The following is a 25960-nucleotide window of genomic DNA, read 5'->3' as shown; positions in this document are numbered from 1 at the left end:
GGAAGAACTTGGAAATTTAGTGACAGACTAATGATGAATCTGCCCTAGACTTGTTCAGATATCCCGTTGCAGAAACTCTGCCTCTTGATGATTGGATTAATGGTTGAAAGAGACAGCTTGGCAGACTCGAATAAAAGGCTTTCCACAGATTTGCTTTGGAGGGCTTGAGCCTTTTAATCACATGGTAATTGTAAAGACTATAAATAAAATTTTAAAATCTGGTTTAAACAGTCTTTAATAAATTATTTTAATGCACTGTTATTGGCCCCTCCTTCAGGATATCACAACTCTGCGCTTTCAGTCTGACAAGCTAAAATGTGCTCTCTGTCAAATTACCAGCTGGGTTTTGTCTCACATACTTAACGGAAGCCTTGATGCCCCTATTGAGGCTTCATCCTAATGCCAGGAAGGCTTTGTCATCTGATTGAAGGCGTATCAGAGAAGAGCCATCAGGAGAGTTATCTGGGACTGTTCTCTCAATGTTCTTCGAATGCTGGTCCACACCCAAGGAATTAGGGCTTTTCTTGCCCAGTTCCTTACCCAGACGGGCAGGGCTTGGTGAGGAAGCGCGGGACAGAGGGACAGCTGAGTGGAGACAGTCGCTCTGAGGGACCCGAGCTGGGCATTGCCACCCACCCAGTGCTGCTGAGGAGCCCAGCAGGTACAGAGTGGCTGGGCGGGTGCTGTATAGGTCTTCTGTTCTCAGCTATTTGCGGTCGTTGCGTGCTTTAAGATTAAAATCCGGGTGGCTGGGTAATTCCCTTGCTAAGTTTGTGTTCCTTTCTTTCTTGCCATATTGTCATCAAAGAAATTATGCGAGGCGTCCCTGACTCCCGGCAGAGATGGAGCTTCGGGTTGCACGTGTAAAGCCTGAAGAACAGCATGGCATCTCAGATCTAGCAGGCTGGGTGGCACTTAAGTAAAAGATGTCATGCGGGGGGCGGGGGGGAATTAAGCCTAGCTCTGAATTCCCAGATGTAGAAACAGTGGCAAAATTCAACTTTCCTGGTTCCTAATAAGTGGAGGAGTGTTTAGCCTTGAACTACAATGGGGCTTGGAAATAATTCAGAATATTTACATTCTAGAGTAGGGCTTGCTTAAGATGAAATATTGCATACCTGCCGGTTTTCTTCCTAATCCTACCCGCAATGGGCAGTTACCAGCTGTAGATCTCTGTCTACTCACCAATCTCAACGCCCCCCCCCCCCCGCTTTTTTTTGATGCGTGCCGCACTAAGTTTTATATTTGAGTATCTTTACGAACCATAGAAAAAGTTTTTCTTACAAAGATAAAATGTTCCCACCGTCTGTGCACTTAGGAATAACGTAAAACGCCCTTTTCCTGTTCCATGAGAAAATTTTCCATGCTATCAGTATTTGTAAGAGAACAAAACCAGAAAGTTACCTATGAAAGCGGTCAGGAGTGCTGAGAAGTAAGCAGTGGGTTTGAACATTTTTAACCGTCTTTCCCCCGTAGCAGCAAACTACGCATTATTTATTACTAGGGGTAACTTTGTAATGCGTTAGGTGTGTTCCAAACAAAACAAGGAACTGCAGTCATAGCATCACGCAGCGCCAATACCCACACTGGAAAATGTAGCCTACAAACTGGGGACCAGAGCCAAAGCTTCAGCCCCACAGGTCTGTTGTTGTTATGTTGCATGCTATACTGTAAATAAAGTAGACAAGTACAAACAAGATTCCAGAAGATTGTATCTGGTGGTAGATGACCGTGATTTAATCAGCTTTTTGTCCACTGCTATACTTTGTATTGTCCATATGGGGTCAGAGTCCGCTGTTGTGCTGGTATAAACAACAATGCTACTAATATTAAAACCCCTTGTCTCTGTAAAGCAAAAGTGAAGCAGCTCAATATTGGACTTCTGTGCAGGAACATAAGTCCAAATAACTGTGGCGGGGGGGTGATTTTGGGGTGGTTTGGGGTTTTTTTTTAGCTTTCTAAAGCTAGAAATTATTACTACAATCATGTCATTTGATCCTAATCCAGATCATAGATGTTCCTCTGTCAAGCCTTTCCGTTGTATTTGTAGCATATGTACCTCTCTTACAGTTGTGTTTGGAAAATACCTCTAAATCCTCTAAATCTAAAATACCTCTAGCTTTTTTTTCCAAATTCTTTCTAATTAACTGAAATGAGCCAACAGAGGAGAAAAAACAGTGAAGCTTTCAGAGAGTTTGATCTCTGTGCAAACTGAGCATCCAAAGAAAGTTTTCTCAAAATGTTTGCAGTAACTCGTAGCACCAAAAATTAGGAGGCTGTGGAAACCCCGCTGAGCCCTTACCTACATCTGTAGGCAGCTAAACCCCTTTGAAAATCTGGGCTCCGGGCCCAACCCTGCAAAGAGTTCTCTGTGGAAAGACTCCTCCTCCTGCCCGGGGCTGCCCGTAGGATAGCTATTTTAATAGCCGAGCCTTTCAAAACAGCCTAGAGCAGTCAGAAAAAAATCATGTAATAAGCGGCAAGTAGATGAGTTCCCAGATGATTGATTCTGGAGACCTTACAGAGATAGAAATGGTGATTTGTAAACAGCTGAAAAGGAAAAGCGATGGCTGGAGATGTACTTTCCAATATGCTTTGGGCCAGTTTCTCTCGTGTGTGATTTTCTGTGTGGTCACCTTCTGGCAAAAGAGAGGTCCCAGCTCCCTACGCTATTTGCTCCATACGCCCTTTGGACGCGTGTTAAAAGTCACGTGATTAATATCCCTAAACTTTGCGGTATTAAAGATGTAGGAATGTGGTAGAGATGGAAAGTGCCTTATAAATGTGAAGTATTGTTTCCTGTGGTTTTGTTATTTTACTTTTTTCACTTGGGATTTTTCTATTATGGCAGGATCTTAGCTCTACCTCTTACGTTTTTGTCCCAGAAGTAAATTGATTGGAACAAATGGGACATTTAACGGACGATTGCACCATTTAACTTTTGTAGAGTCATTCAGGTAGATTGGATTTAGTGGCACTCCTGGCTCCCAAGATGTTCGGTCATGTAGGTCCTTGCATTTGGATAACTGGGACCTCGAAGGGTGGCCTGGGCTCATAAGACTCTCTCCTAGTCAGCGGTGACTGAGGCTGTAAGGGAACCAACGTAATTCAAAAGCTTGTGCCATTTCCAACAGAGGAAGTAGCAAAAGTTGTCACTCGGAATCAAATGTTAGATTAGTATTAGGTATTTCAAGATTCATACTAGATATTTCAAAATAAGCCTTTTTTAATAGCAATTTAATAGCAATTGCTCTATGTGGGGTTTTTAAAAAAATTTCTGTATAAAGTATTTGGTATTTTAAGTTTTTTAATTGTCTTGGCAAAAGGCCACTAACAGGCTTTGATTTTGGAAGCCCATCTGTGTGAATGATCCCAGTGGGTTCATAATGGGTACAAAGGACTTGTCCATTAAGAGCTATTTTTAACAATGAAGTCATGACTGTAATGTAAAAGTAAAGCTAAAACTAAACTAAAAACTTGCAATATTCTAGAGGATTAAACTGTCCCACAGTCACAAAATGCCTAAAGTTATCCCTGATGCCTATATTCCAACTTACATTATTAGCCTGATGGTCGGAGGAAGAGTTAGCCCTGCAAATCAAGAAAAGATCACAGAAGTAAAACACCAAAGTAGCTTGGTTTCCTTTTGTTTTTCAAGACCAACTTTTGGAAGCCAAAGACTTAGTGCTAGAAAACCAGCATAAGCATTTGGGGATCAGTTCTGCAATCCTTTTCAGATGGATTCTGTTGTATCCAGGATCTCGATCGTAGTATCACATCTTATTACATCATCCAAAATACCTCATCGTGTCGTTGGTTGGCCTCCAGCATTACGTCTTGGCACGTCTCTGGCACTGAACGGGGAGGGCTGGGCTCTAGGCTCAGGAGAGGAATTTGCCGATGTGGCTGGGGTTGCCAGCTGTGGTCCTTCTTCTGGTCAGGAAAAGGGCGCGAAAAGAGGCGAGTTAGTGGCAGCGATGGAGGCCTGATCTTGGGCAGGGGCACGTACATCCCCTGTCTGGAGGGGACCTCTTCCTGAACATCTATCGGCAAAACACCCCGCACACCCGCACGTACAGTACTTGCGCTCACCTCCTTGCGTTGACTGTACGGGTACGGTCAAAGCTTGGATACCCTTTCCCGTAGTCTTTCCTTACGAGTCCAACCCTGTGCCCCTGCTTCTCTGCCCTTCCTTGAATTTCTAGATTCATTTTTGATGCTGTACCTGTGTCGTCGTAGCGCACAAAGCTCCCATTAGGCTAGGCAAGGCGAATAAGCACACAGATCTTGTCTGCACCCTGAACAAACCGAACACGTTGCTGGAAGCCCGGTGGGTTGGGCTATCGGGCTACCACATTGCATTGCCAACACTTCTGCAATCTTACTATGTTTTCTGTTGGGGTTTTTTGCATTTGTTTCTTCTAAACTTTTTTTTCTCGTCACTGACTCTTTGCTTCAGATTGTTACTGGCTTGCGCCTCTAAATATTTGACCCATCTTTCACGTTGATAGTTCCTGTCTGTACTTTTGTCACCAGTTGTTTCCTTTCATGGCTTACTTGTCCTCAGGGAGCGTTTTCAGCAGCTCCCCGCCTAGTTCCAGTTGCACACGACGGTGTTCGGTGTCGTCCACGGCACGTCTAACGGGGCAGCCCGGCACGGGTCCTCGTGCCGTCCCACGGACCGCTGGAAGGCACTGATGCTGAAAACCGGAGGCGATGGCAGGGGGGAGCGAACGCCTCCCGGGTCACGCACGGGAACGCGCGGGCGGACGGAGAGGCTCTGGCCGGGAGGCCAGCGCCCGCCGGCAGCGGCACCGGGACGCAGCGCCCGCGCTGCTGAGCGCTCCCAGCCCCGGGACGGGGAGAGGGACGGGGGTAGCGAAACTCCGGACGCCGCTTGGCCTGACCTCCGAGGTGCGTGGGAGAGGCGCGACGGGAAGGGCCGAGCGTAGCCTGGCCGCTGCGGGGCCGGGAGGGAGCGGGGCGGCTGGCAGAGCGCGGCGCAGCCCCGGGGCTCGCTGCCGTCCCGGCGCCGAGTCCCGGCGGGGAGGCGGCGGCGGATCCCGCTCGAGGTGCAAAGCGGCCGGGCTCACCTGCAGCGCTGGTATTTGCCGGTATAAAGCTGCCTCCCGCCCCCCCCCCCGCCCGCCCCCGCGCAGCCGGCCCGGGGCTGCCGGGCTGCCGGGCTGACCTGCCTGCCTGCCCGCCCGGCGGCGGGGGGCAGCGGGCGGGACGCCGGTGCCCGGGACGGGCGGCTGCGGCCCCTCCCGGAGGGGAGGCGGCGGGGCTGAGGCAGCGGGGAGGGGCGGCGGAGGCGGCGTCATGTGACCCGCTGCCAGCGCCTTTAAAGCAGCCACATGCAGCGAGCGGCGGCCACAATCACGGCGGGCGGCGGCGGAGGGCGGCGGCGGCGGCGGCTGGCCGGCCGGCCCGGGCAATCAGTGCGGAGCCCGCCCGCCTCCCCGGCCCCCCGGTGGGGGAGCGGGGGGCTAGCGCCGGGCGAAGATGGCCGGGGCCATCATCGAGAACATGAGCACCAAAAAGCTGTGCATCGTCGGGGGGATCTTGCTGGTTGTCCAAGTCATCGCCTTTCTGGTGGGAGGTCTGATCGGTGAGTGCCGAGGGGGCCAACTTTCCCGGCCGCCTCTCCTCGCTCGCGTCGTGTAGCTACTTGTTACAGTATCGCTGACTCGCTCCCATGATCTCATTAGCCCCGCTATTGTAGTTAAGAAAACACGGCTCCCTGGGCCTCTTTGTGCACATTTCACTCCAGTGCCTGCGAGAAAAGAAGGGGCAGAGAAAAGTTTTTTTGGCCTGCTTTCAGCCCGTGCTCCAAGAAAGAGGAAGGGGGGAAACCTTCAGTATGGCGACCGATCGCGCCGGGAAGCCTTGCATGGCAAAGTTGGCTTTTTCAAAATATTTTTTTTGTCTATTTGGTAAAAAAAAAAAAAAAAAAAAAATTCTTCCGCCGTGCTTTTCGTACCTCTGCCCCTCCCCGTTTCTCGGCCTCCGAACCGACCGCGGGAGGAAACCTCGCCGCTTGCGGCAACGATCACAAAAAAAAAAAAAAAAAAAAAGGAGAAAAAGGAACGTGAACGGGCGCTGCGCCGGGGGAGCGCGGGACGGTCCGGGCGCGGTCGGCTGCTGCCGGCCCCCCAGCCGCTCCCCCCGCGTCTCGTTTCTCCGAGGGGACCCCCCGGGCCGCCCCCCTCCGCCTCCGGCCGCCGCTGCGGACCCCGCGGGCCGGGCTTCGTGGCTGCTCACGGGAAACCGGCTGCTGCGGGGGGGGGGGGGGGGCCTTACCCCCCCCCCCCGCCCGCCACGGGCACGGCCCCCACCCGCGTCTGCAGCTCCTCGGGTGGCTGCAGCCCGGCCCGCGCAGGCAGGGCGAGCCCCCTCCCCCCTCGCCTCAAACTTCCCGGCCCGGGGGGGCTGCGGCTCCGTCGGCTCGGGGAGCCCCTGGGGCGGGGGGGGGGGGGGGATCCCAGCGGTGTCACCGCCGCGGCCGGGCCGTGATTTTTTGCCTGGGGAAGGAGCTGGGGGATGGAAGGAGGAAGATGGAGGAGAGCCGGGGTTTGGGGCAGTCCCTGGAAATTTTTTTTTTTTTTTTTTTTTACTAGAAAGCAGCTGAGTTATGCGCCGGCTCCCTGTAATGATCGTCGTATCTATCTGGCTACTTTGGCCATTCCCAGCCTTGAGATGTCCGGGAAGGGCTGTGCTGCCTGCGGAGGGACTCCCCACCCAGCCCCTCCTGCTCTTCCCCTCCTGCTCTTCCCCTCCTGCTCTTCCCCTCCTGCTCTTCCCCTCCTGCTCTTCCCCTCCTGCTCTTCCCCTCCTGCTCTTCCCCCTTCCCGGGGTGCAGGCTCGCATTTGGGGCCGTTGGGATTTTCAGCAGGGACTGTGGATGACTGAAGTTACCTTGCTCTGAAAGGGCGTCGGGAAAATTTCTTGCACTTTTTAGCTGGGAGAAGGGAGTTGGGCTGTTCTGGCCGTGGGCTTTATTCGAGAGATATTGGAGAAACATCTACAGCCATTCCTCGGGAAGGAATTCAGTGTTCCTGATGCACATTAGTGCTTTACATTTGTAGCCTGATTATCTGTTCTTAAGAGCCATAGGAATTCTACTGAACAGAATTTTCAAAAACTTTAACTTCCCTTGTTCTCTTGCTTCAATTCCTCATCTTCGCTTAATCACAAAGGAGTCTGTGGCAAGCACTGGATTAAAACCCAATTTTTCTGGTCTTGTGGGCCTGAACCAACACCAAAGATTATCAGGATTGGCTTTTTTCCTTCCCCCCCCCCCCTTCTTTAAGAGCTGGTTCAAGAGCAGGTTACCGAACCCACCACTGATTCATTAGATAAAGTGCCTTGGCCTGTGCCGTGCAGAGAAGCCAGACTCGGTGTTCATTTTAAAAGTGTTCTTCTAGTAGCTTCTTGCTTCTAAGCTCAAAAAATTAAGTTGCTTGTACAAAAGGAAGGTGTTGATCGGAAAGCCCCATTTCCGTTGTCACCTGGGGACAAGCGTGATAAACAGCTATCTTCGTGTTTAGCTTTGGAGGGAATGAACAGAAACGTTTTCTGTTCAGATTTGTAGGGATTGGGAGATGAAAGAACTTAGATGCTGTTAGTTCAGTCTTCCATCTTGCCTAGTCCCTGCTGTACCGGCTGCTGCCGCTGGGCACCCACGGCGGGGGCCCCGTCCTGGGTGGGGGGCCCCGTCCTGGGTGGGGGGCCCCAGCTGCTGCTGGGGTGGGCAGCCGCCTGGGCAGGTCTGCCGGGCAGGGCTCGCTGCGGCCGACCGGCTCTTCTGCCAACGGAGACAGCGATCGGGGCTGAGTCGCAAGGTCCCGCACCAACTCAGAGTGACCTCGTAGTGAGGAGCGAGCGCGTCCTCTATCCTGGGCGAGTCCTGGGGGGTTATTGTGGGCAAACTTTCTTTAATTGCTGCAACCCCCCCACTTCTGATCTGTTGGCAGATAAAACTGCACTAATCAATCACCCAAACTGGTTTTTCCTCCGCGCTGTTTACCACTTCTGATGCATTCAAGGAGTTAAGGGGCTCGTCCCCCTCTTCACTGGAGTGGCTGTGGGGCAGCTGCGCTGCCGGGCTCCGACAGCTCCCGGCCAGCCCTCCTGGGAGCGGGAAGCCTACGTGGATGTGGTGCCTGTGAAACAACCGTACGTCCTTACGTGTAACCCAGCTGTGGTCCCCAACACCTGGCACAAGCAGGGCATCGCGGCCCGGGGGTCTGCATGAAACTCTGCCCGGGAATCGGCCCCGGAGCACGCCTTGCCGTTGGGGTCCCCGTGTCCCTGGGAGCTCTGAGCCAGTGGCTTGTGACCCATCCCTCGGACAACAGCCGGGGCCCACGGCTCGGGGTCCTTGTCCTTTTAGTTAGTCCCTGGCACGTGGCGTTTTCGAAGAGGCGTCTGGGGAGACGTGGGTCGGTGGCCGGCGTTCTTCTGCAGCGTGCCTGGAGACGGCGGGTGGGGAGCGAAGCGGTGCTGCGAGTACCCAAACTGCCGGTAGCCCTGGCAGCAGCGAGAGGGGACTGCTGCTCTTCCGAGAGGGGTGACACAAGGTGGGATGGGAGCTGAGGTGTCACTGAAATAGCGTTCCTGGTCTGGTTTGATTCAGCGCACCAAACAGACACCAAGAATCTAGTTATTTTAGTTTATTCAGGTCTAGACAAACCAAAATATGTACACAACTGGAACACCGCTACAAAGCTAAACCAGCCTTTCCTTTAGCAGTCAGTTAGGTCATATTTCAAAACAATGACTAAGTGCTCTATTTTAACAGATTACTTGTGCAAGTCCAAAATACACAAATGCAGCGCATTGGTACCTGATATGACGACGACGACAAAGCTTCATTTTTCTGAAACTGGGGGTTTCTGCCCGTGGTGGTTCTCTAGCTAGTTTTTGAGCAGTCAGCTGCATAATGCCTGAGTTTTAATACGGCTTGCACGTTTCCAACAGCTCTCTTACTTAGAAGCAGGAGTCTTATCAGCTCTCACATGGATTTTGTTTAGAACTGTGTGTTGGCAAAGCATGAGATACACGCGTATGGGAGTCGTTCCCTTACCGGGGTGAAGCTACTGTGGCGGTCTAAGGGAGCTTTGCAAAGCTAGGGAGTGAGAAAACGCCTCAAAGGAGAATTTTATTGAGGCGTTTCTTTGTTGTCATGCTACGGTAATGAACTGTTGGCTCCAGGCAGCTGGGACTATCGCTGCTTCAAACCGTCCTGTTTTCAAACCCTGCAGAATTTCTGGTGTCTGCTCCATTCCGTGGTAAACGTCTTGTTTAAAGGTTACGCTTCCGGATGGTGTGTTATGTGTTCAGTTTGGATGTGTCAGTACTAGATAAAACATGATCCATAAAATTAGTCATAATAAAACCTCGTCTTCGCTACCCTGCTGGGAGTGATAGCGTACGTACGTTACAGGAGAGTGGGATCAAACAGGAATGCTTTCTGTTATCATTCAAGGCAGCACTAGTGTTCGTGAGAAATGCGGCTGACGCTAATTTACAGTCACGCGGGCATTCCCAGGAGCCCTCGCGTGCCGTGCGTGTGTATGCTCTGCCTCCTCAGCGCACGGCGCGGGTTTAGCCGCGTGCCTGGCGTCCCGGCTGTCTCCAGGGGTGCCACCAGGCTCGTACGGGCTTTGAGTCGTGCCGAGCAGCGCGCGGGGCCGGGTTAGCCGGTGACGGCCTCGGACTCGGCACGAGGACAAACCTTCCCGCAGCTGGAGCATCCGTCTGGCCGTGCTTGTTCCTGGCAGTTCTGAGCAGGGCGTTCCAACGGAGGTCACGGCTCTAGGGCCAAAGGAGAGCCAGGACACCTTGCGTCCTCTCCTTCTGACGGCTGGCCAGGCGGTAGAAACTCTGTGTGTATGGAAGTCTGACTTGACTCTGGTGTGGGTTTAATGCCTCTTGGCTTTCTTTAAACCAAAGCTTCTGAGTACAAGTTATCTTCCTCTGTAGATATCTTCTTCCTTGATTACAAATTATCTTCATCTGTAGATTATCTTCCTCTGTCCTTCCTTTTTCCCATCAGCCTTGTGGGAAGCTGTTGATGGTGTCCCTCTTTCTAATTTCCTTTGCATCCTGGAATACTTTTATATATACTGCATTTTAAAAAGGGAAAAAAAAAAAAAGGAAAGAAAGAAAACAGGCTTTACTGCTCAAATCTGTCCAGAGTTCACGGAGACAGCAGGAAATTTTGTGTTAATCAAGTCCCAAAGTGTGGGGCACTTCTCGTAACGCTCCGCAGCTCCCGTAGCTGAGCCTCCTGGGTGCTGCTGGCGCCCGGGCAGGGCTCCGTGCGTCTCGGTGGGCTTTGTGCCGCTGCCCGATCCCCGCAAAAGCTGGGCAGACGTACAAACCTGCAGCCTCCCGCTCTGGCACGCTGGCTGGTTTGGCGTTAAGCGAGCTCGCGCTTCACTGAATGATCTGGTCTGTTCTAACGACCCGGGTCAAGAAATTACCCCACCTTCCCTGCGGCTTTCTCTCTCCGTTACTTTAGTCAAGCAAAGCGATGTGCATCTTGCCCCCGGTTTTCCGGTACCGCGGGAGGCTGTAGCAAAGAGCAAAGCTGCTGGGCAGGTGGGCAGGCTGAAATGGAGGGCGCAGGAGGAAAGCGGAGAAGAGAGCTCTGTGGGGCAATATCCCCCCTTCAAAACCGATTTTTGTTGCTTTAGGCAAGTTATTGGCAACTTTTCGGTAACTTATTTTACGTGAGTTCCTTCTAGGACTACAAAGACGCCTCGTCCCAAGTCACAGGTTATCTTGGTTTCGGTTCAGCTGAGCCGACTGAAGGCAGGAGAACCTCTCTGCAGCGCAGACAAAGTCCAGGGGCAGGCATACATACAGTTAAGTACGGCAAGCCCGGCGCCCAGCCGTACCCTTTACAAATTTAACTGATTGGAAAAGTGGAGGTATTTTATTTAGCACATGAGTCTCCTGGGACGAGGGGGATGCATTTGAGAAGGTGCGGGTTCACTGCTCCTGTGCCTCAGCTTAAGGTTGAAAAAACAGAATTGTTTTGACTGGAGCAAATAAAACTCTTACTTGTGTGTCTCGCCCGGAGAGATAATGAGTCATGTGTATAAATGGCTGAGCAGCTATCAACAATTCCAGTTCATTATCTAAATGTCTGATTTGGCTCCTGAGCAGAGAGTTTCCAGGATTTAATTTTCTTTCCTGGGATTTCATTACCTTCTTAGGGCTGAACCGATCTCTTGAGAGGAGAGAGGCTCTGATTTCGAAGGTATGTGGATGCAGCCTGCTAGGGAAGAGTGTCTGGGGGCTGCAGGACAAAGACCATTTTCATGTGCCTGACTTTCTTTCATCGCTGGCCTCTCCAGAAGCTGGGCAAGCCGTGCTGAATAGGTCGGTGCTGTACCGTGGACGTGAATGCCAATAGACTCCTCTGTATAGGCGCATTCCTTCAGTGCTGCAGCCTTGGCAGAAGCGCTGGGAGCCGATGAAAAAGCAGACATGAAAGGTCATGTCTATTTAGTTTAGGTCTGCTCAATTCTTCTTTTTAAGAGCTGCAACTGTAGCTGAATGGGCAAATGTGCCAGAAATTGAGAGTTCCCAGGCAGAAATGTCCGTGCTGGGGGCTTGAGGAGCGGGCAGCGAGGCTGTAAATCCTCCGAGGCGCTGGTTTTTTTTGCTCTTCTTACAGTTGCATGGCTTCCAAAGTATGGTTAACCTGGGAGAGATGCGTCGGGGAAGCTCGGTGCCTTGTAGCTGGTGTAAAGAGGACGGTCCCCTTGCCGCTCCTCTTCTTTTGCGTCGATGCTAACTAAACAGGCTTGGCTTTCGGCGTGACCTGAACGCTTACCAAGCGGTGGTCCTGCTGCCTCTCTGCCCTTTGCAAGGGGTAAGGATTAAACGGGAAGTCTTTTCGTTCGTAAAGAACATTTATGGTCTTTGAAGTCAAGTTACAACTCTCCGATAGCCTCGGAAAGCCTTTGAAGGGTGGGAGGTGTCCATCTGCTGCTGGCCCCAGCCTGGGGAAGGGCGGAGGGTCTGATCCCCCTATTCAAATGCAGATGGAATTCTTCACGTCTCTGAGTATCGGTGGTTTCGAGGTGTGTTGTTATCTGTAGTGGTCGACTTGGAGAGTTTCAGGCTGTCGCTCAGGAGGAAAGCTGCTGGATAACGTCGGGTCATACTGCTATTTTAGACCTCTGTTTGCAGGGATTTAATGTCTTGGCTGGGCGTCGCAGGAAATGCATTTCATCCGAGTCGAAAATTGACAAAGGACAACTTGGCAGAAGATCCAACTCTGTGGCAATTAGTAAATCAGTTCTACCTTCTTTGGGGGTTTTTTTCCCCTTCTTTTAAATAAAATATTTTTGAAGATATATCTCTGCATTTATGGAACTCGTACTGCTAGCGCTCACCTCCTTTGCGTTTGCTGCTGCTGTCGCATATGTATGTGCATCGTGGAGGTCGTTCATGCGGTTCTCCAGCAAATGTACTTGTGCTCTCCCGCCTCATAAGGCTTCCTCGCTTTGACTTGCCTGGGGCTGAGGCAGTAATCCCTTATCTGTGAGAGCAAGGCTTGCCCAGCAGCCCTTTGGTTGGTGTTCGGTGGCAGCAGCCTTGCAGGGTGCTTGGACTCCTGTTCCTGCAGCGGGGACCCTGACTGCACTTTCAGGTTTAAAGGCTCTTGGCACAGCTGCTCCTGTGGTTTTTTTTTTTTTTTCTTCAATAAGAACTGTGTTACTGAAGAAAATCTCCGGCTTGTGCTGCTCCAAAGAGGCCGTGCTGCACGGGCAACTCTTCCGCTAGCGTGGCCCGAAGCGGCAAAAGCAGCGTTGAAGAGCAAACCTTGAGCAAAATAAGCAGCCCCCCCCTCCAGGATGAATGCACGCACCTATCTCTGGCTGCTGCGTGGTTATAGGAAGCTAAGAAAGCATGGGAATTCCTCAAAACCACAGTAAGACCGTTCTGCTGGCTGTAGTGCTTGGTTAGGGACCTCCAAATCCTGGCAGCTCCTGTCCCACCCCAGTCTGTTATAAGACAGTAGGTTTGAGTTTGGCAGAGGTCTGGGCTGCCGTCTGTGCCGTCAAATATCATCTTCCATCCAGCCGTACCCTGAACTGGGTCAGGACTCCCATCGCCCTCCAAACCAGGGGGAAAGCCACCGCTGCCCAGGCCACCACGGTCACTGGAGGAGGTACGAGCACAGCCCCGTCCAGCTTGTTCTTCACGTCCGAAGCGGGAGACCTGGATGCAGAACACGAACTTGGGTCAGGAATCTCCCGAACTAGGCTTTGGGGGTTTGGACACATTCATTTTCATGGTCTGAAGCAAAAAAGACAGAAACCTGCAGTATTGAAAAATCTGTTGGAGACGACAGAAGTAAGGGTGTTCAGCTACAATACCATGTCTGGCAACTCCCACTGGAAACAGGGATGGAAATGGTGCCCTGGGGCTTTAAAGGACTATGGTCTTGATAGAGCTCAAAGTCAAGTGGTAAGAAAGGAATACCTTTCCCAAGGGGAGTGGGCTTCTAGTAGGTAGTGGTTTTTTGGGGGTTTTGTTTGTTTTTTAAAAGATTAATTAGATTATTTAAATGTACAGCAGTTCTGCATCTAAAAGCTGCTGCAGTGTTCGGAAAAAGGCGTTCACGTAGCTTGCGAAAGAGTAACTAGTAATAAAAAATAGTAACTTAAAGACCGCGTTAGTGGTTACTCTCATTAACGTGTTAAACCGGTGGCATCAAGGTCGGGAAAGAGAACTTTGGCGCTGCGATAAATATATATTTATAAATAATAAGTATATCTAACGTTATTCAGGTTCTCACTCTTCTAGTTGGAAAAGCTCCGTCTGTCCCGTGGTAAATTAGCTTGTTTATTCCGATCCTGCTGCTGGTTAGGGTAATGAAGCAGAAGCCCATTGTGTGTGCTCGCTGGGTAGTGCTGGCCCTGCGCAGAAGGGGGTAATTGGGGAGAGCAGCAGAATGCTCCCGCTGCATGGGAGAAGGTGACGCCGCATGAGGTCAGGAGGATTCAAGCTTTAATCAATGTAGACACAATGCAACTGAGATTTTCCAAAGGGCTTGTTTATGGTGCGGGAGCAAGGGTCAGTAGTTAATTTGAAGTGCTGTAGGTGTTCTAGATGAGAAGGTGCAAAGCGTGTATCGTAGAGGTAAGTATTCCTGTGGGAGAAGAGAGGGGATGTTATTCCCGTGACGGGGCTGGATGCCGTGTTTGCAGGAGTATGGAGGAGGGAAGAAGGAAGCTTTTTAAGGAGCTACTTAATTTATTGGAATTAATAAACTGAGCGATGGTGGCTCTTCTGCAAATCGAGGCATACGTGATATTGTAAAATGAAAATATTGAAAAATTGAGCTCGCTTATCTCATAGTAAATCTCTTTTTTTTTTTTTTAACCTAAAGAGTTAAGTCTAAATACAGTGAAACAGTTGGTGGGGTTTTTTTTTTCTCTGAGGAATGGTTCCTGAGGTAAGCCCCTTTATAGGCAGGATCTTATTTTCTGCTTTTCTTCTCAGAAAAGAGAAGGGCAATGAATGCTTACATGTTAATGGAGATAGATTGCTTCGAGGACAGTACAGCTGAAACCAAAGGAAAGCCACTTATTGCTGTACTAGAGAGATGTTAAAGCTTTACCGGCTTCACCCCCATCAAGGTTTGAACTGGGGCTTCGAGAATTTAAAAAAACCCGTAGTTCTCCGGCTGCTCAGTGCGAGGCGCTGCCATCTGCCAGGGTGAGTCCAGTGGGCCGCGAGCGGCGCGGGAGCTTGTCGAAGCGGGGCTCTGCTCCGTTTGCCCTCGCCCAGCCCCGCGCACCGTCGCTGCCGCGCTGTGCGGGAGGGGCGAGCCCGAGAGAGGCAGGGACGAGTTTTGCTTGGGGCACAAAGATGTGGAAGGGTATTTATTAAAGACTTGAGAGCTGTTCGGAGAAAGTAGGTTTTATTTCTTTCTTTCTTAAAACCATTCGGTCTTTAACTTTGCTTTTTCTCGTAGAAGTTTGACGGTGAAATGTAAATTTTCCCATGTTTGAAGATTCGTTAAAGGTTCATTGTCACCAAAAAGCTTCCTTACTCTATGGGGTCTTGCTCTCTCTTTTTGTATTCCACCTCAACTAAGCTTTGGGCCCCGAAGTTTTCTGTAGGGGCAGCCGAGCATCAGCTGTAAATGCACCCGGCAGCGGGAGGCAGGGAGTTGGATGGAGAAGAGCAGAACCATCTACGGGGGTGAGGGAAGAGCGAGGCCTGGGACACAGCACGCAGGAGAACTGGGAGCTCGAGGGAAAACCAGCTGTGACTTTTCCGAGACGAAAAGCGAACGGTGCTGGCGGTCGTGTTGTCACGTCCGTACGACGTGCTCCATGCGGACGCGCTCGCGCAGTCGCCGCATACGTGGATTTTAAATGCAGCTGCGGCTTGGCGTGGGGAGGCTTCCCCCTTGCAGGCGAGAGCAGGATTTCCCGATGCCCCTCTCGATCCAGCGAGGGATTTTGCAGGACGGTGAGACTTTGTCAGTCTGATCTCCTGGCTTGTAGAAACAGCATTAAAAAACCGTTTTGAGGAATGAAACGTGGCTATTTGATATAGGGCGGAGATTCAGGACGTTCGGAGGAGAGAGGGAAGAAAGTGGTGACTAAAAATCTGAAGAAGTGGAGCGTATGCTCCTTGGGACTGGTGCGTGCGTGATCCAGCTGGCAGTGATCTCTACCGCGTGCGAGCTCAACTTTGCTATATAGTAACTTAATATTTGGTCTGTATGTGAAGTGGTAGAAATGGGGACGAGGGGACAGCGAGAGCAGCACATCAGCATCCCAGGAGCAGCAACACCTTCAAGACCTGCTGGGATAACGCCCCAAGCACCCGGCTCCGGCCCTGCTGCCAGCAGGAGGTCGGACGAGAGACCTCCCCAGGTCCCGTCCCACCCAGGGTAACGCTGGTTCCTCGGCGTCAGACAGTGCCGTTCCCTTTGAACGGGTTCATTTTTAATATGCTGTCCAAGGGAGCATAACTTTGTAATTTGAAACGCTAGCTTTTGTTTGAAAAAAAATTATGTTAACAAAATCAAGGTTGGGATGCTGTGCTTAATTATGCTTGTATTGACTGGGGGAATGGGTTTTTACTTTCCTTTTTAAGTAACCAAACTAGGAGGGTTAAGTCTCAACTAAAACTTTTGCCAACTCCCTCACCACCCCCACCCCACCCCCCTCCCCAAATACTCCATTTGTTTCATTTAGTTGGCCACAGCGTTGCACTCACCGTGAAGGGAATTAAAACTTGCCATTTGGAGGATTTCCCGAAGCCAGACTTGGGAGCACGGTGGCAACCAGGATCTAACCCCGTGGCTCTGGAGAGCAAGACAGCAGTGACGGACAGGCCTGGGTGCCCCGGGTCCCTTCGGAGCACCCCGCTATGTACCGGTTTGCTGGGTGTTTGGGGCAGGATGCTCAGTTTCTTCAGCAAATGCTGTGGGGTTTTGCTATGGAGAATATAGGGGGGGCAGAAGCAGCATCGGATGGCTTGGGGTGTCTTGGCCGTGCGATGAATCGCTTCAGCTCTTTGCCTCCGCTCGTGTACTCTGTTTAGTGCATGTGAAGTGAAAGAATTTCGATTCCAGTTGAGATGTCGGAGGGAGATCCTCTGCATCTTGGCAATGAGGATGGTCACCAGTGCTGAGAGACCAAATCATGGCATCTTTTGCTGAATCAGGTCATGAGATCTTTGACCTCTCTGACCGGTAGATGTAAGGTATGCCGAGATGTCTCCTTCAACTTATTTGGAGTTATCCTACAACATTGTCATCTTAGTTTTGGGTGAAATACCACTACCAATTCAACATGAGACCGAGTAGTTTTGGATCATTCAAAACTGAAAGCGATTCAACTTCTGTCCATCCCCCCGCACTAAATGTCTCTCTTCCTCTTTGCTGCTGTTTCTTGGGGACGTACCTTGAGAAAATCCATATGCTCGAGCCAACGTACCATTGGCTATATGCTGCTTTCAATAGGAAAAGCGAGAGAAGGCTCACTGAAAGCCTTGCTGGAAATCACGTGCAAGAGTTGCTTCAATCTGCAAGACATAGGGGAAGCGGCTTTGGAAGGGCATCGAAGCCCTCCCCGGGAAGCGGTGACCCCGCTGCTGACGGCCCCCGGCTCTGCGGGGGGCTCGCTGGCGAAAGCTGCTGCAAGGAGCCGCGCTTCCGTGGCGGGGTCTGCTGTCACCCATGTCCTTTGGGATGACCTCGGGGCTTTTGCAGCGAGCCAGGCCCCTCCAAAGCCTCTTCTGGAGGAGGTGGAGCGGGCGGCTTCCCCCTTCCCCAGCGGCGTATGGACGGCTGCGCCAGCCGGTCGCCGCGTACCTTTACGGCGAGCGTGTTTATAGCATATATGCGAACAAGCTTCAAAGCGGGTAAACTGTATTCACTCCCCAAACTGGTATGGAAACCAGTGAACTGCAAAAGAGAGGTTGCTCAGGCTCTGCTGGTTTTACTTTCATGTCTGTGCTTGCCTGGGTTTTTAAGGAAGACTTAATGAAGGTTTGTGCCATCAGAGCTAAGGAGGGCTCTGGCGGTGACGGTCACCTCCTGCCCGCTTCCCGCGGGCGCAGGCACGCCGGCTCCTCGGAGATCATGGCTGTTGCTCTGAAAGCGTTTGCTGTGAATCATCCTGTCTCTAAACTTGTCTGTGGGAAGTTTTTTCTCTTAAGTAGGGGGGTTGGAAGTATCCACCGACAGCGCTAGCAGCTCCGCTGGCCTCCCGCCTCCGGCTTTCGGCATCCAGCGCTGCCGAGGTGGAACCCCTCGGAGCGAGGGGTCTCTGCCCGATGCCTGCCCACGGCCCCTGGAGCCAGGGCACCTTCACCGGGGCTCCCCGGGTGGCCCCAGCCCAGGCTCGCAGGGCCAGCTCCTGTTTGAGCCGGCTCCTGGAGAGCCACGCTCCCGGCCAGCTTCTGCAAAACCCTCCTGCTAAAAGCCCTGCTCCTTGGTTACCCTGCGAACCCCTCCGAACGGTACCCGCGTCGCTGCCGCGCTTCTCGGCACAGCGCGCAGACTGGAACACGGGCTGAGGCTTATCCGCTGTATGATGCACAAACGGCTCTTTAATTATTTACAGGCTGACATACATCATTTAATATATAAAGCAGAACCATCTACCAGCCCACAGGCAGAACGACAAAGCAGCCTGCTTGGCACCGCGTTTTGACTGAAGTCCCTCGATGCTAGCTCTGTTTTGCATAGCACTTTGTAATGCTGTTAGTTGACTTGGCTGCAGTTTCACAAAGCATTTTCTTCCACTTGGTTCAACACTCGCTTGAATTTAATGGGACTGGAGCCAAACAAGTAATGGAAGCCAAGTGCCGACGTTTGTTTGGTGTGCAGTTCCCGACAAGGAATATATATAGTAATTGTCTCTTGGTCCTCAAAGCTGTAACTTTGGCAGAGGGGATACTTGAGTTAGCATGCCAAGTATTTAAAATCATAATCAGTCGGTGATGAAAACGTGTATTTATGGCTATAATGAGTTGCATCAAAGCAAGAAACATTCGTCTGCTCTGTAGAAGTAACAACGTCTCTTAATTCAGAAATCCGTACTTTTAAATCGCACAAAGAGCTGTCAGAGCTAAAAAAGCTCCGAGAGCTTGGCCTGAACGTGTGGCTTATTTCACAATATTCCTAATAGTCTCTTACAGCTGCAGTTTCAGCCACGGTTACTAGGTTCTGCATCGAGGCGTGATAAAGGAACGTTGCACCGTTTTCTGCACTTACAGCCCGGCATTAAAGCATTCTGTAATCCTGGACTTGCAGTTAGATTTCTTGTTTGTTTGTTGAATGCTTTATTTTATTCTGTTTTGCTGGGTTTTTTTCTGGCATATCAATGATTTGTTCTTTTTGGGGGCTGCGGTAACGTAGGAGCTTTCTGTGGTTCCGGGAGGACCGCTGGATGCAGCGAGGGTTTGAGATGCCGCGGTGCGACGTATCTGTGATGCACGTAGGCTGTGGATTGATAGCGAGAGCAGGTACCAGTCTGGAAGTACTCCTGCTTAAGCAAATCCCTTTCCTTTAGCCCCCCGCTTTATGCCAGCATCGCTGCTGCTTTTCAGCTAGAAGAAACTTATTGCTGTCAAAAAATTGGAGAAAAAAAAAAAAAAGGGCAGTTTCTAAACAACTGCTTTTTAATAACTTCCTCCCGACTCGCACGTTGAGTCATCTCTCCCCTGCCCGTAGGAAGGAGCGGGGATGTCATCTTTCTAACGAGGTGGCACGTTAGCGAGGATGCTACGCAGAGCTCCTGGCGTGGATCCCAAAAAGCAATCGAGCCGCTGTTGCGATGCTGTGCCCAAACGACAAGGGAGCCAGGGCTGAATCATCCGGGTGTAGCGTGCCCGGACGTTCGGCGTGCCCGGCCCTCCTGCCGCTGGGGGAGCCCGGGGCTGGCTCTGCCCGGGCCGGGGCTGGGGGGTGGCTGGGTGGGTGTTTGCTCAGCCTGGGTTTGTTTTTTTTGTTTTTTTTTTTTTTTCCTCCTTGAAATACTTGCAGTTTGCAGGTGGGGTGTTAGCGCTGGCCGCTGGAGGTTTTTAGCGGGCTGCGATCTGTTTGGGAAGTCCTGGACCATCTGTCGGAATGAGGATGGTGACCATGTCTGCAGGAGCCCGCGGGCTGGCCGGCTTAGCCCCCGTCTTACGTGACCACCTCGGCCTCTCTTCTCTGGAGACTTTGACATCAAGTCGTGCGTTATTCTCTATGCCTGGATATCTGTTCTTCTATATGCTACGTCTGTTTTAACTCACAGTATAGGAACATTTCAATGCCTATCACTTCCATTAGAGCATTTTTACGTTGTTAGGTTAAATTTGCGCTTAAATTTTTGAATTTCAAGCCCTATTTTCATTTTTAAAAGGGCTGGATAGTTTGGGGTTTTTCATAAATGTCATTTCACAAGAACCTTGTGCTCCATAAAGTTAATTTCTTCAAATTCTAGTGAAAACAGAAATCAAGTAAAACTCTTTAACAGCTGAAAGAGTTAACTTGCTCCATCTGCTTCCCAAAACCTGTGAAGCTGGAAGGAATTCATTGCAGCATGCCCGATGTACCTTCCTGGTAATACTTCAGAAAATAGCACAGTTCTGCTTTATTTGCAGGGAAGCATCTTGGGCGTTAAAATGTGTTGAGCTGGCTGCTGTGCAGAAAAATACTTCTTTCTTTGACAAAAAGGGGATAGATCCATAAGGGACAGGGGAATTACCGACCTTCTGGTTGCTGGACTTTCTGACCGGCGGAAGCCCTTCTGATCGTACTGGGGAGATGAGGAACTGGAGCATCTCCAGCTCCGCTCGCCTCCCTGCTTTGCCAGTTCTGTGATGCATTAAAATAGCATTAAAATATTTATTTCCCAAATGATACTGGAAACGGGGCAGAACTGCTGTCATAAGAAGTCTTTGCATGGAACAGCTATGTTGGAAATATATTTGAGTTTTTGAAAGCCTTGTCTTTCTCTGATTTGAAGGTGTTTTATGCTGAAATTCTGGCTGAAGGTGGAATGCATTTCTTTTCTGCTTTCATCCCCACTTGTACTTCAGGGTTTCCGACTGTTTCCTCATCGATGTAAAGCCCGAGCAGTATAATCCTCCGTACTTTTAATTATCTCATCTGGGATGTCATACATTATCCTGGTACAATGAAAACGGGTATCTGGTGCACATGCACAAAGCCTCGTCCCTTGCTGTGGGTGCCGGGGGCATTGCAGAGTTTCGGAGCCAAGACCTCTATTCAGCAGCTTCTTTTCTCCCGGTATCTCAAAAAAAACCCCTGTGGCTAGGGGAAAAAGCGAGACAAATCTTTGGTTGTAATAGTCATTAGTTCACACCTGACTTACAGCCAAAGGAAGAAATACCTTCATGCAAAACGTTCCCCTGCAGCCGGCAGCAGCGGGTGAGCGAGGGTCTCTGGAGCATCGCGGAGGTGGGCAGCTTATCTGCTGTTTTCCACGTAGGCATTTTGGCGAGGCTGGGATGGCTCCCGCAGCGTTTGCAGACGGCGGGCGTGGGTGATGGCCCTGGGCTGGGCTAGGTGCCGAGCGGTGCTGCTCTCTCCCGGGACAAGGATTTGGGCTAACTTGCATCCCTTATTTGAGCACGCTCCCTCAGCCGCTGTGTGATGGAGCTAGGACCGGCTCCGCTAGCAGTGTGATCAGAGAAGCGGCAAAAGTACTGGTGGTCTTTCAAAACAGCACCGCCGCCTCCAGCAGCGATGGCAAAAATCCCCGAGATCGGGCCATGGGCGATAACCTCACAGGGTAGAAACTTGTTTGCATTAACTTGGTTTTCCGAAGGTGTTTTGCTTACCTTACTAATCTGAGCCATGTTGGGATGAGGACGTACCTCCACGTAGAGAGGGAGTGTGAAGTGGAAGTGATGCTGGTGCCACGTTGCCGTGAGGTTCGTCATCCCTCCGGGGAGGGCCGGCTTCTCCGGGGGAAGACGGCAGAGTTAGGGCACAGGCAGGGCTGCACCACCTTCTTCACTTGCCATGCTCCAGACCGGGTCACTGGTGGGCGTGCAAGTAAGTAAAGAAGAATTAATGCGCCAATATCCAGTTTATCAGTGCTGGGAGCTTTTTTTTATTCCCCTAGTGTTTTTAAAAAAAGAATTGCGTGGTTCAGCAGTGAGAAAAGCCTTCCTGCCCAAGGAAACGGGTGGCTGTGTGTGGTTCGAATCACTGCGGTAAGCCTTGCCCCGCTCTGCAGGACCACAGGGTCTGGGATTAGTTCATCTGTCTAGGTTTGTGATACCCACGTGCTTTGCAAGTGGATTTGCTTGAGTGAGCAAACTAGAAGAGTGTATGCACACAAAGATGCCAGTAACTTTCCGTGTGATTTTGGTGTAACTGAGGTATCAGACTGAGCCGGCAGATTCCCACTGCTTCAGCTAATCCTAATTTGATCCCACTACACAGTCAGTAGTATGTCTGTAGACATAATAAACTTAATTACTGAACTGCAAGATCAAGGAGCTGTGAAGGAGAAACATTTGATGCATTTGTTTTAAATTGCCTTCAGATAGTTGAATGGGGAGCTGCGTATTTTGATGGGGAAACCACTATATAAGATACCTAAAGATGCTAAAAACGCGATTCTCTTCCATTTGCAGCTCCCAGCCCCACTACAGCTGTTCCTTACACGTCAGTGAAGTGCATTGATGTAAGAAAAAACCACCACAAAACCAAGTGGCTGGTGCCCTGGGGACCCAACCACTGTGAGAAGCTCAAAGACTTGGACGAGGCGATGAGCAGGCAGATCGAAGCCAACGATATCGTGTTTGCCGTGCACGTTCCCCTTCCCAAGAAGGAGATGAGCCCCTGGTTCCAGTTCATGCTTTTCATCATGCAGCTGGACATCGCGTTCAAGATGGACAACGACCTAAGTAAGTCACTCTCCGTCATTTGGTGGATGCTGACTGTGGTCTAATTTCCCCAATGTGTTTCTCTTAAAGGTGCTTTTATTCTGCACCGTGTGTGAAGTGCTACGGTACCTCCGTACAGCGAGGTGATACAGGAGCACGTTCTAAAGGTGGGAATTGGGAATCACAGAATCGTATAGGTTGGAAAAGACCTTTAAGATCATCGAGTCCAACCATAAACCTAACACTACCAAGCCCACCATTACACCATGTCCCTAAGCACCTCATCCAAACGCCCTTTAAATACCTCCAGGGATGGGGACTCAACCCCTTCCCTGGGCAGCCTGTTCCAATGCTTGATAACCCTCTCGGTGAAGAAAAATTTCCTAATATCCAGTCTAAACCTCTCCTGGCGCAACTTGAGGCCATTTCCTCTTGTCCTCAGTATCTATCTTTGCAGGGAGAGCTGTTCTCGCCGCAGTAGCGAGTAGCTAAGCAGAGGATGAGCAGGTTCCCCGTTTTAAAGTACGTAGACCATCAGCAACTACACCGGTTTAAATCCAGCAATTTGCTTTCACAGCAAACGCTCCTGGGTTTCATACGGTTTTGCAAAATATTCCAGGATGCTGAGTCCACGGCGATCGTTCGCAGTCGCTAGTACGGCCCAGCCCTTTCAGCTGCTGCTTTCCTCCTGCCTCTACACGTGCCCGTCCTGCCCGCGTGCTGGCCCGGCGTGTGCCTGGCCGCGTGGTGAGCGGCTTCCTGCAGCCTCCTCCGCAGATGCTCGGGTTTGGCCGGGCGAGCTTTCTGAGCCGTTAGCGGGTTGACCTGGCTGCTGCTGTACGAGGTAGTGCCAGGGCCACCGCTGAAGATCGGCTGGAGCGGGGATGTCCCTTCTGGAGAGGCAGCACATCTGCCAGAGCAGCTGCATCACCTCGCTGGGCTCTAGCTTGGATGCTTCAGTCTGTGTGGAGGTGGTGAAATGCGGAGTCATGGGATTTTTTTTTTGCTTTTTTTTTATTTTTATAAATGTCTCTGCCCCAAAAATCCTTTATACAAAGACTTGAACCGGTTACTAGTTTCCCAGTGCTGAAGACTTTAAGCCGTGGTATTTTGCTCCGTGTTTGCCAAATGCTTTTGTGTGATGAGTTTCTAAACTGCGAGCCAAAGTACTTTGTAAAGGAAATTATTGATCCATAAGGTTACATGAGGAGCTCATAAGAAGGAATGCTCACGTCTGAGTTTTTAAACACGTGCTCTCCATTGGGCACCAGTTGCAGAGGAGTTGATGTTTATTTACTGAGCCTTTGTCATAATAATAACTTTAACTTCTTCAGTTTGAGGTTCGTTGTTGCTGAACTGAAGTAGTTGCCCTACCTTCCATCAATCGTTGTGAGATACATTTTTTTTGCTAGGGTTTGATACCTGCAGATGGAAAGTACCTTCTGGCCTTGAAACTACGGTGGTCCAAATTAACTGGAAAACTGTATAGGTACAGGAGCCGTGGGAGAAGCTGTCTTACTGGGATTCACCCTTAGTACCTGGAAGAAGATAAAATGTGGTGGGGGGAGCAAACAAACAAAAAAAAAACCCCCCCAAACTCAAAAATAACCCTGCGAAAAATCTGCAAAATGATGTTGGGAGCAGCAAGGGCAAGACCGATCTACCCTATACCGAAAGAAGAGCTGTACGCGTGTTTGCGTGTGCTAAAGCGTTTGGGCTAAATCCCTCTCCCTAACAGCCGTAACCTGACAACGAGTGCACGAGTGACTTTTCAGACTGGTCTGCCTGGAGCTTCTGTAGCTCTTTCTCCGGCTGCAGCCTGTCTGCCGGCCTGGCTCCAGCGTTCACGCGGCCGTGTGGTGGATCGGTTCAGGGAGCAGACCCGTCCCAGAAGCCGGCTGCTGGGCTGGGGATGTGGACTGGCACGCGTGCTGGCGCGGGGGCAGCCGGCAGCCCCGGCACCGCAGCCAGGTCAGCGCAGATCTGCTGAAGCTTTCGTGACAGCTTCGTTGCCTTTACTGCCTTGCCTGCTCAGCGTGGACCTCCTCCTTCCTAGCTAGTTAATGTGTCGTCATTAAGATAAGTTAAAAAGGAGATTGTGTAAAGCTTACGTATGTAGTCTGATCCCTATAATTACCTCTAAAATACAGAGAGGGTAGCTCTGTAACTTTGTTAAGGCCTCAACTGCTTAGACTGCAGTAGATGATTGCGTTTAGAGAACTAACGCTTTATTCCGAGGCTTTTAAAGTCAAACCGCTGAGCTGGGGTCACATCAGGCTGAGCACCTGGGAGCAGCAGGTTGCGAAAACGCTAAACAAGCTTTGGACGGTGATTTCTCCTGTAAGGGCAGAGAGCCTTTCCTTCAGGTCCTTATTTGTGCCGTTCAGTGACCAAGTCCTTCAAAGGTGGGAACTCTTTTGAGATGTAAAAGCAGAAGGGCTTGTCTTGGGCCACCCTCTGGGTGATAAAAGCGAGGTTTGGGGGTGAGCTGTGCCACTTCTGGGAAAGACTCCGTTTCTGGCCGTGATCAGTTCAGTAGCTGCTGGTGGGTTTTGTTTCTACGAAGCATTTGGAGACGAGGGATAGTAATACTACTTATGGTGTGAGCTTACTTGGCACATCGTGAAGGTTTTCTTTCATTGAGTGAAGAAAGTATTTTAAAATGCTATTTTCCTACTCTTTGTGCCAAGCCGAAGGCAGATGTAAATTAAGTGTAAAATCTAAGAAACTAGTGAGTAACACATCTCTTGCTTGCTAGATTGTGTCATAACAGATTAAATAAAAATAAATCTTGTTAAGCCAAAATTATTGCATATGTGCTCTGTATCTTGCTAGTGTTAAGAGCTTCATTGATCAGACAATTGGAATTAGCTCCTCAAGAGCCAGCATTAAAGATGTGAAATAACCTCATCTCTTCCTTTAAATCAACAATTCGAGTTCCTTCTCGCAAGCTTTAATCCGAGACCTCAAAGACAGCAGTCACCCTGCTGTAGTTAATGCCAACAGGGCTGGTGCCAAGCCGGGGACGGCTCCTGGAAGGCGTCGCAGCTGCTGAAGCCTCTGCCAGTCGCCGTTGGAAGGACCGTCCTGGAGCTGCCTCGGATCGCCCGGGCAAGCAGCACCGCCTGGCAACTGCAAATGCTCTTACCCGCCTGAAGAAGCTGGCTGCCTGAGGAAACATCCCGGTCTCGGTGCCTCCCAAAACCCCACAGCGTGATCCGAAGGCATTAAGGTCAACGGGAGCCACGCAGGGTCCTGGGCTCAGCCGCGTTCCCCTTCTTGGTCCTCACCGGCGACGCTGCTGACCCACATCTCAAACCGTCGCCTGCTTTTCTCTGCGAAGGCACGTGGTCGTCCTCTTCCCCTGCAATCCGTAAGCAAGGCCAACGCACAGAACAAACAGCATCCACTGCGAGTCTGTGGGCTCGGGTTTCCCGGGGTGCTGGCTGCCGCAGCCTCGCCCCTTCTCTGGAGGCGAGGGCAAGCGCCGGTGTCGGGCCCGTGTCAGCCCTCCTCCGCCAGCCAGCGAGGGTTTTGCCGGGGCGGAGGGAAGGGG

At 50.9% G+C, this 25960-nt stretch overlaps 1 protein-coding gene and 1 long non-coding RNA gene across 3 annotated transcripts in view; both read left to right on the top strand.

Annotated features, from left to right (window-relative positions):
* The first annotated feature begins 5365 nt into the window (after nucleotides 1–5365).
* Nucleotides 5366–25960, top strand: part of WLS (Wnt ligand secretion mediator) — a 42361-nt gene continuing 21766 nt past the window's right edge. The window contains exons 1-2 of the mRNA XM_075508967.1: nucleotides 5366–5611; nucleotides 22153–22425. Of these exons, the coding sequence (XP_075365082.1) occupies nucleotides 5506–5611; nucleotides 22153–22425 (379 nt within the window). The 5' untranslated portion in view covers nucleotides 5366–5505. The remainder of the gene's footprint in view (nucleotides 5612–22152; nucleotides 22426–25960) is intronic.
* Nucleotides 14806–16693, top strand: LOC142412053 (uncharacterized). 2 transcript variants are annotated; one of them, XR_012776353.1, is made up of 4 exons: nucleotides 15007–15057; nucleotides 15420–15510; nucleotides 16245–16421; nucleotides 16594–16693. It is a non-coding gene; the product is annotated as an uncharacterized LOC142412053 (long non-coding RNA). The 2 variants fall into 2 exon arrangements; XR_012776352.1 differs by having other exon boundaries at nucleotides 14806–15510.

This window comes from Mycteria americana, chromosome 7 (assembly GCF_035582795.1).
Source record: "Mycteria americana isolate JAX WOST 10 ecotype Jacksonville Zoo and Gardens chromosome 7, USCA_MyAme_1.0, whole genome shotgun sequence".
Lineage (NCBI taxonomy): Eukaryota > Metazoa > Chordata > Aves > Ciconiiformes > Ciconiidae > Mycteria > Mycteria americana.
The sequence above is the reverse complement of the archived record's forward strand: the minus strand, read 5'-3'. Positions and strand labels throughout refer to the sequence as shown.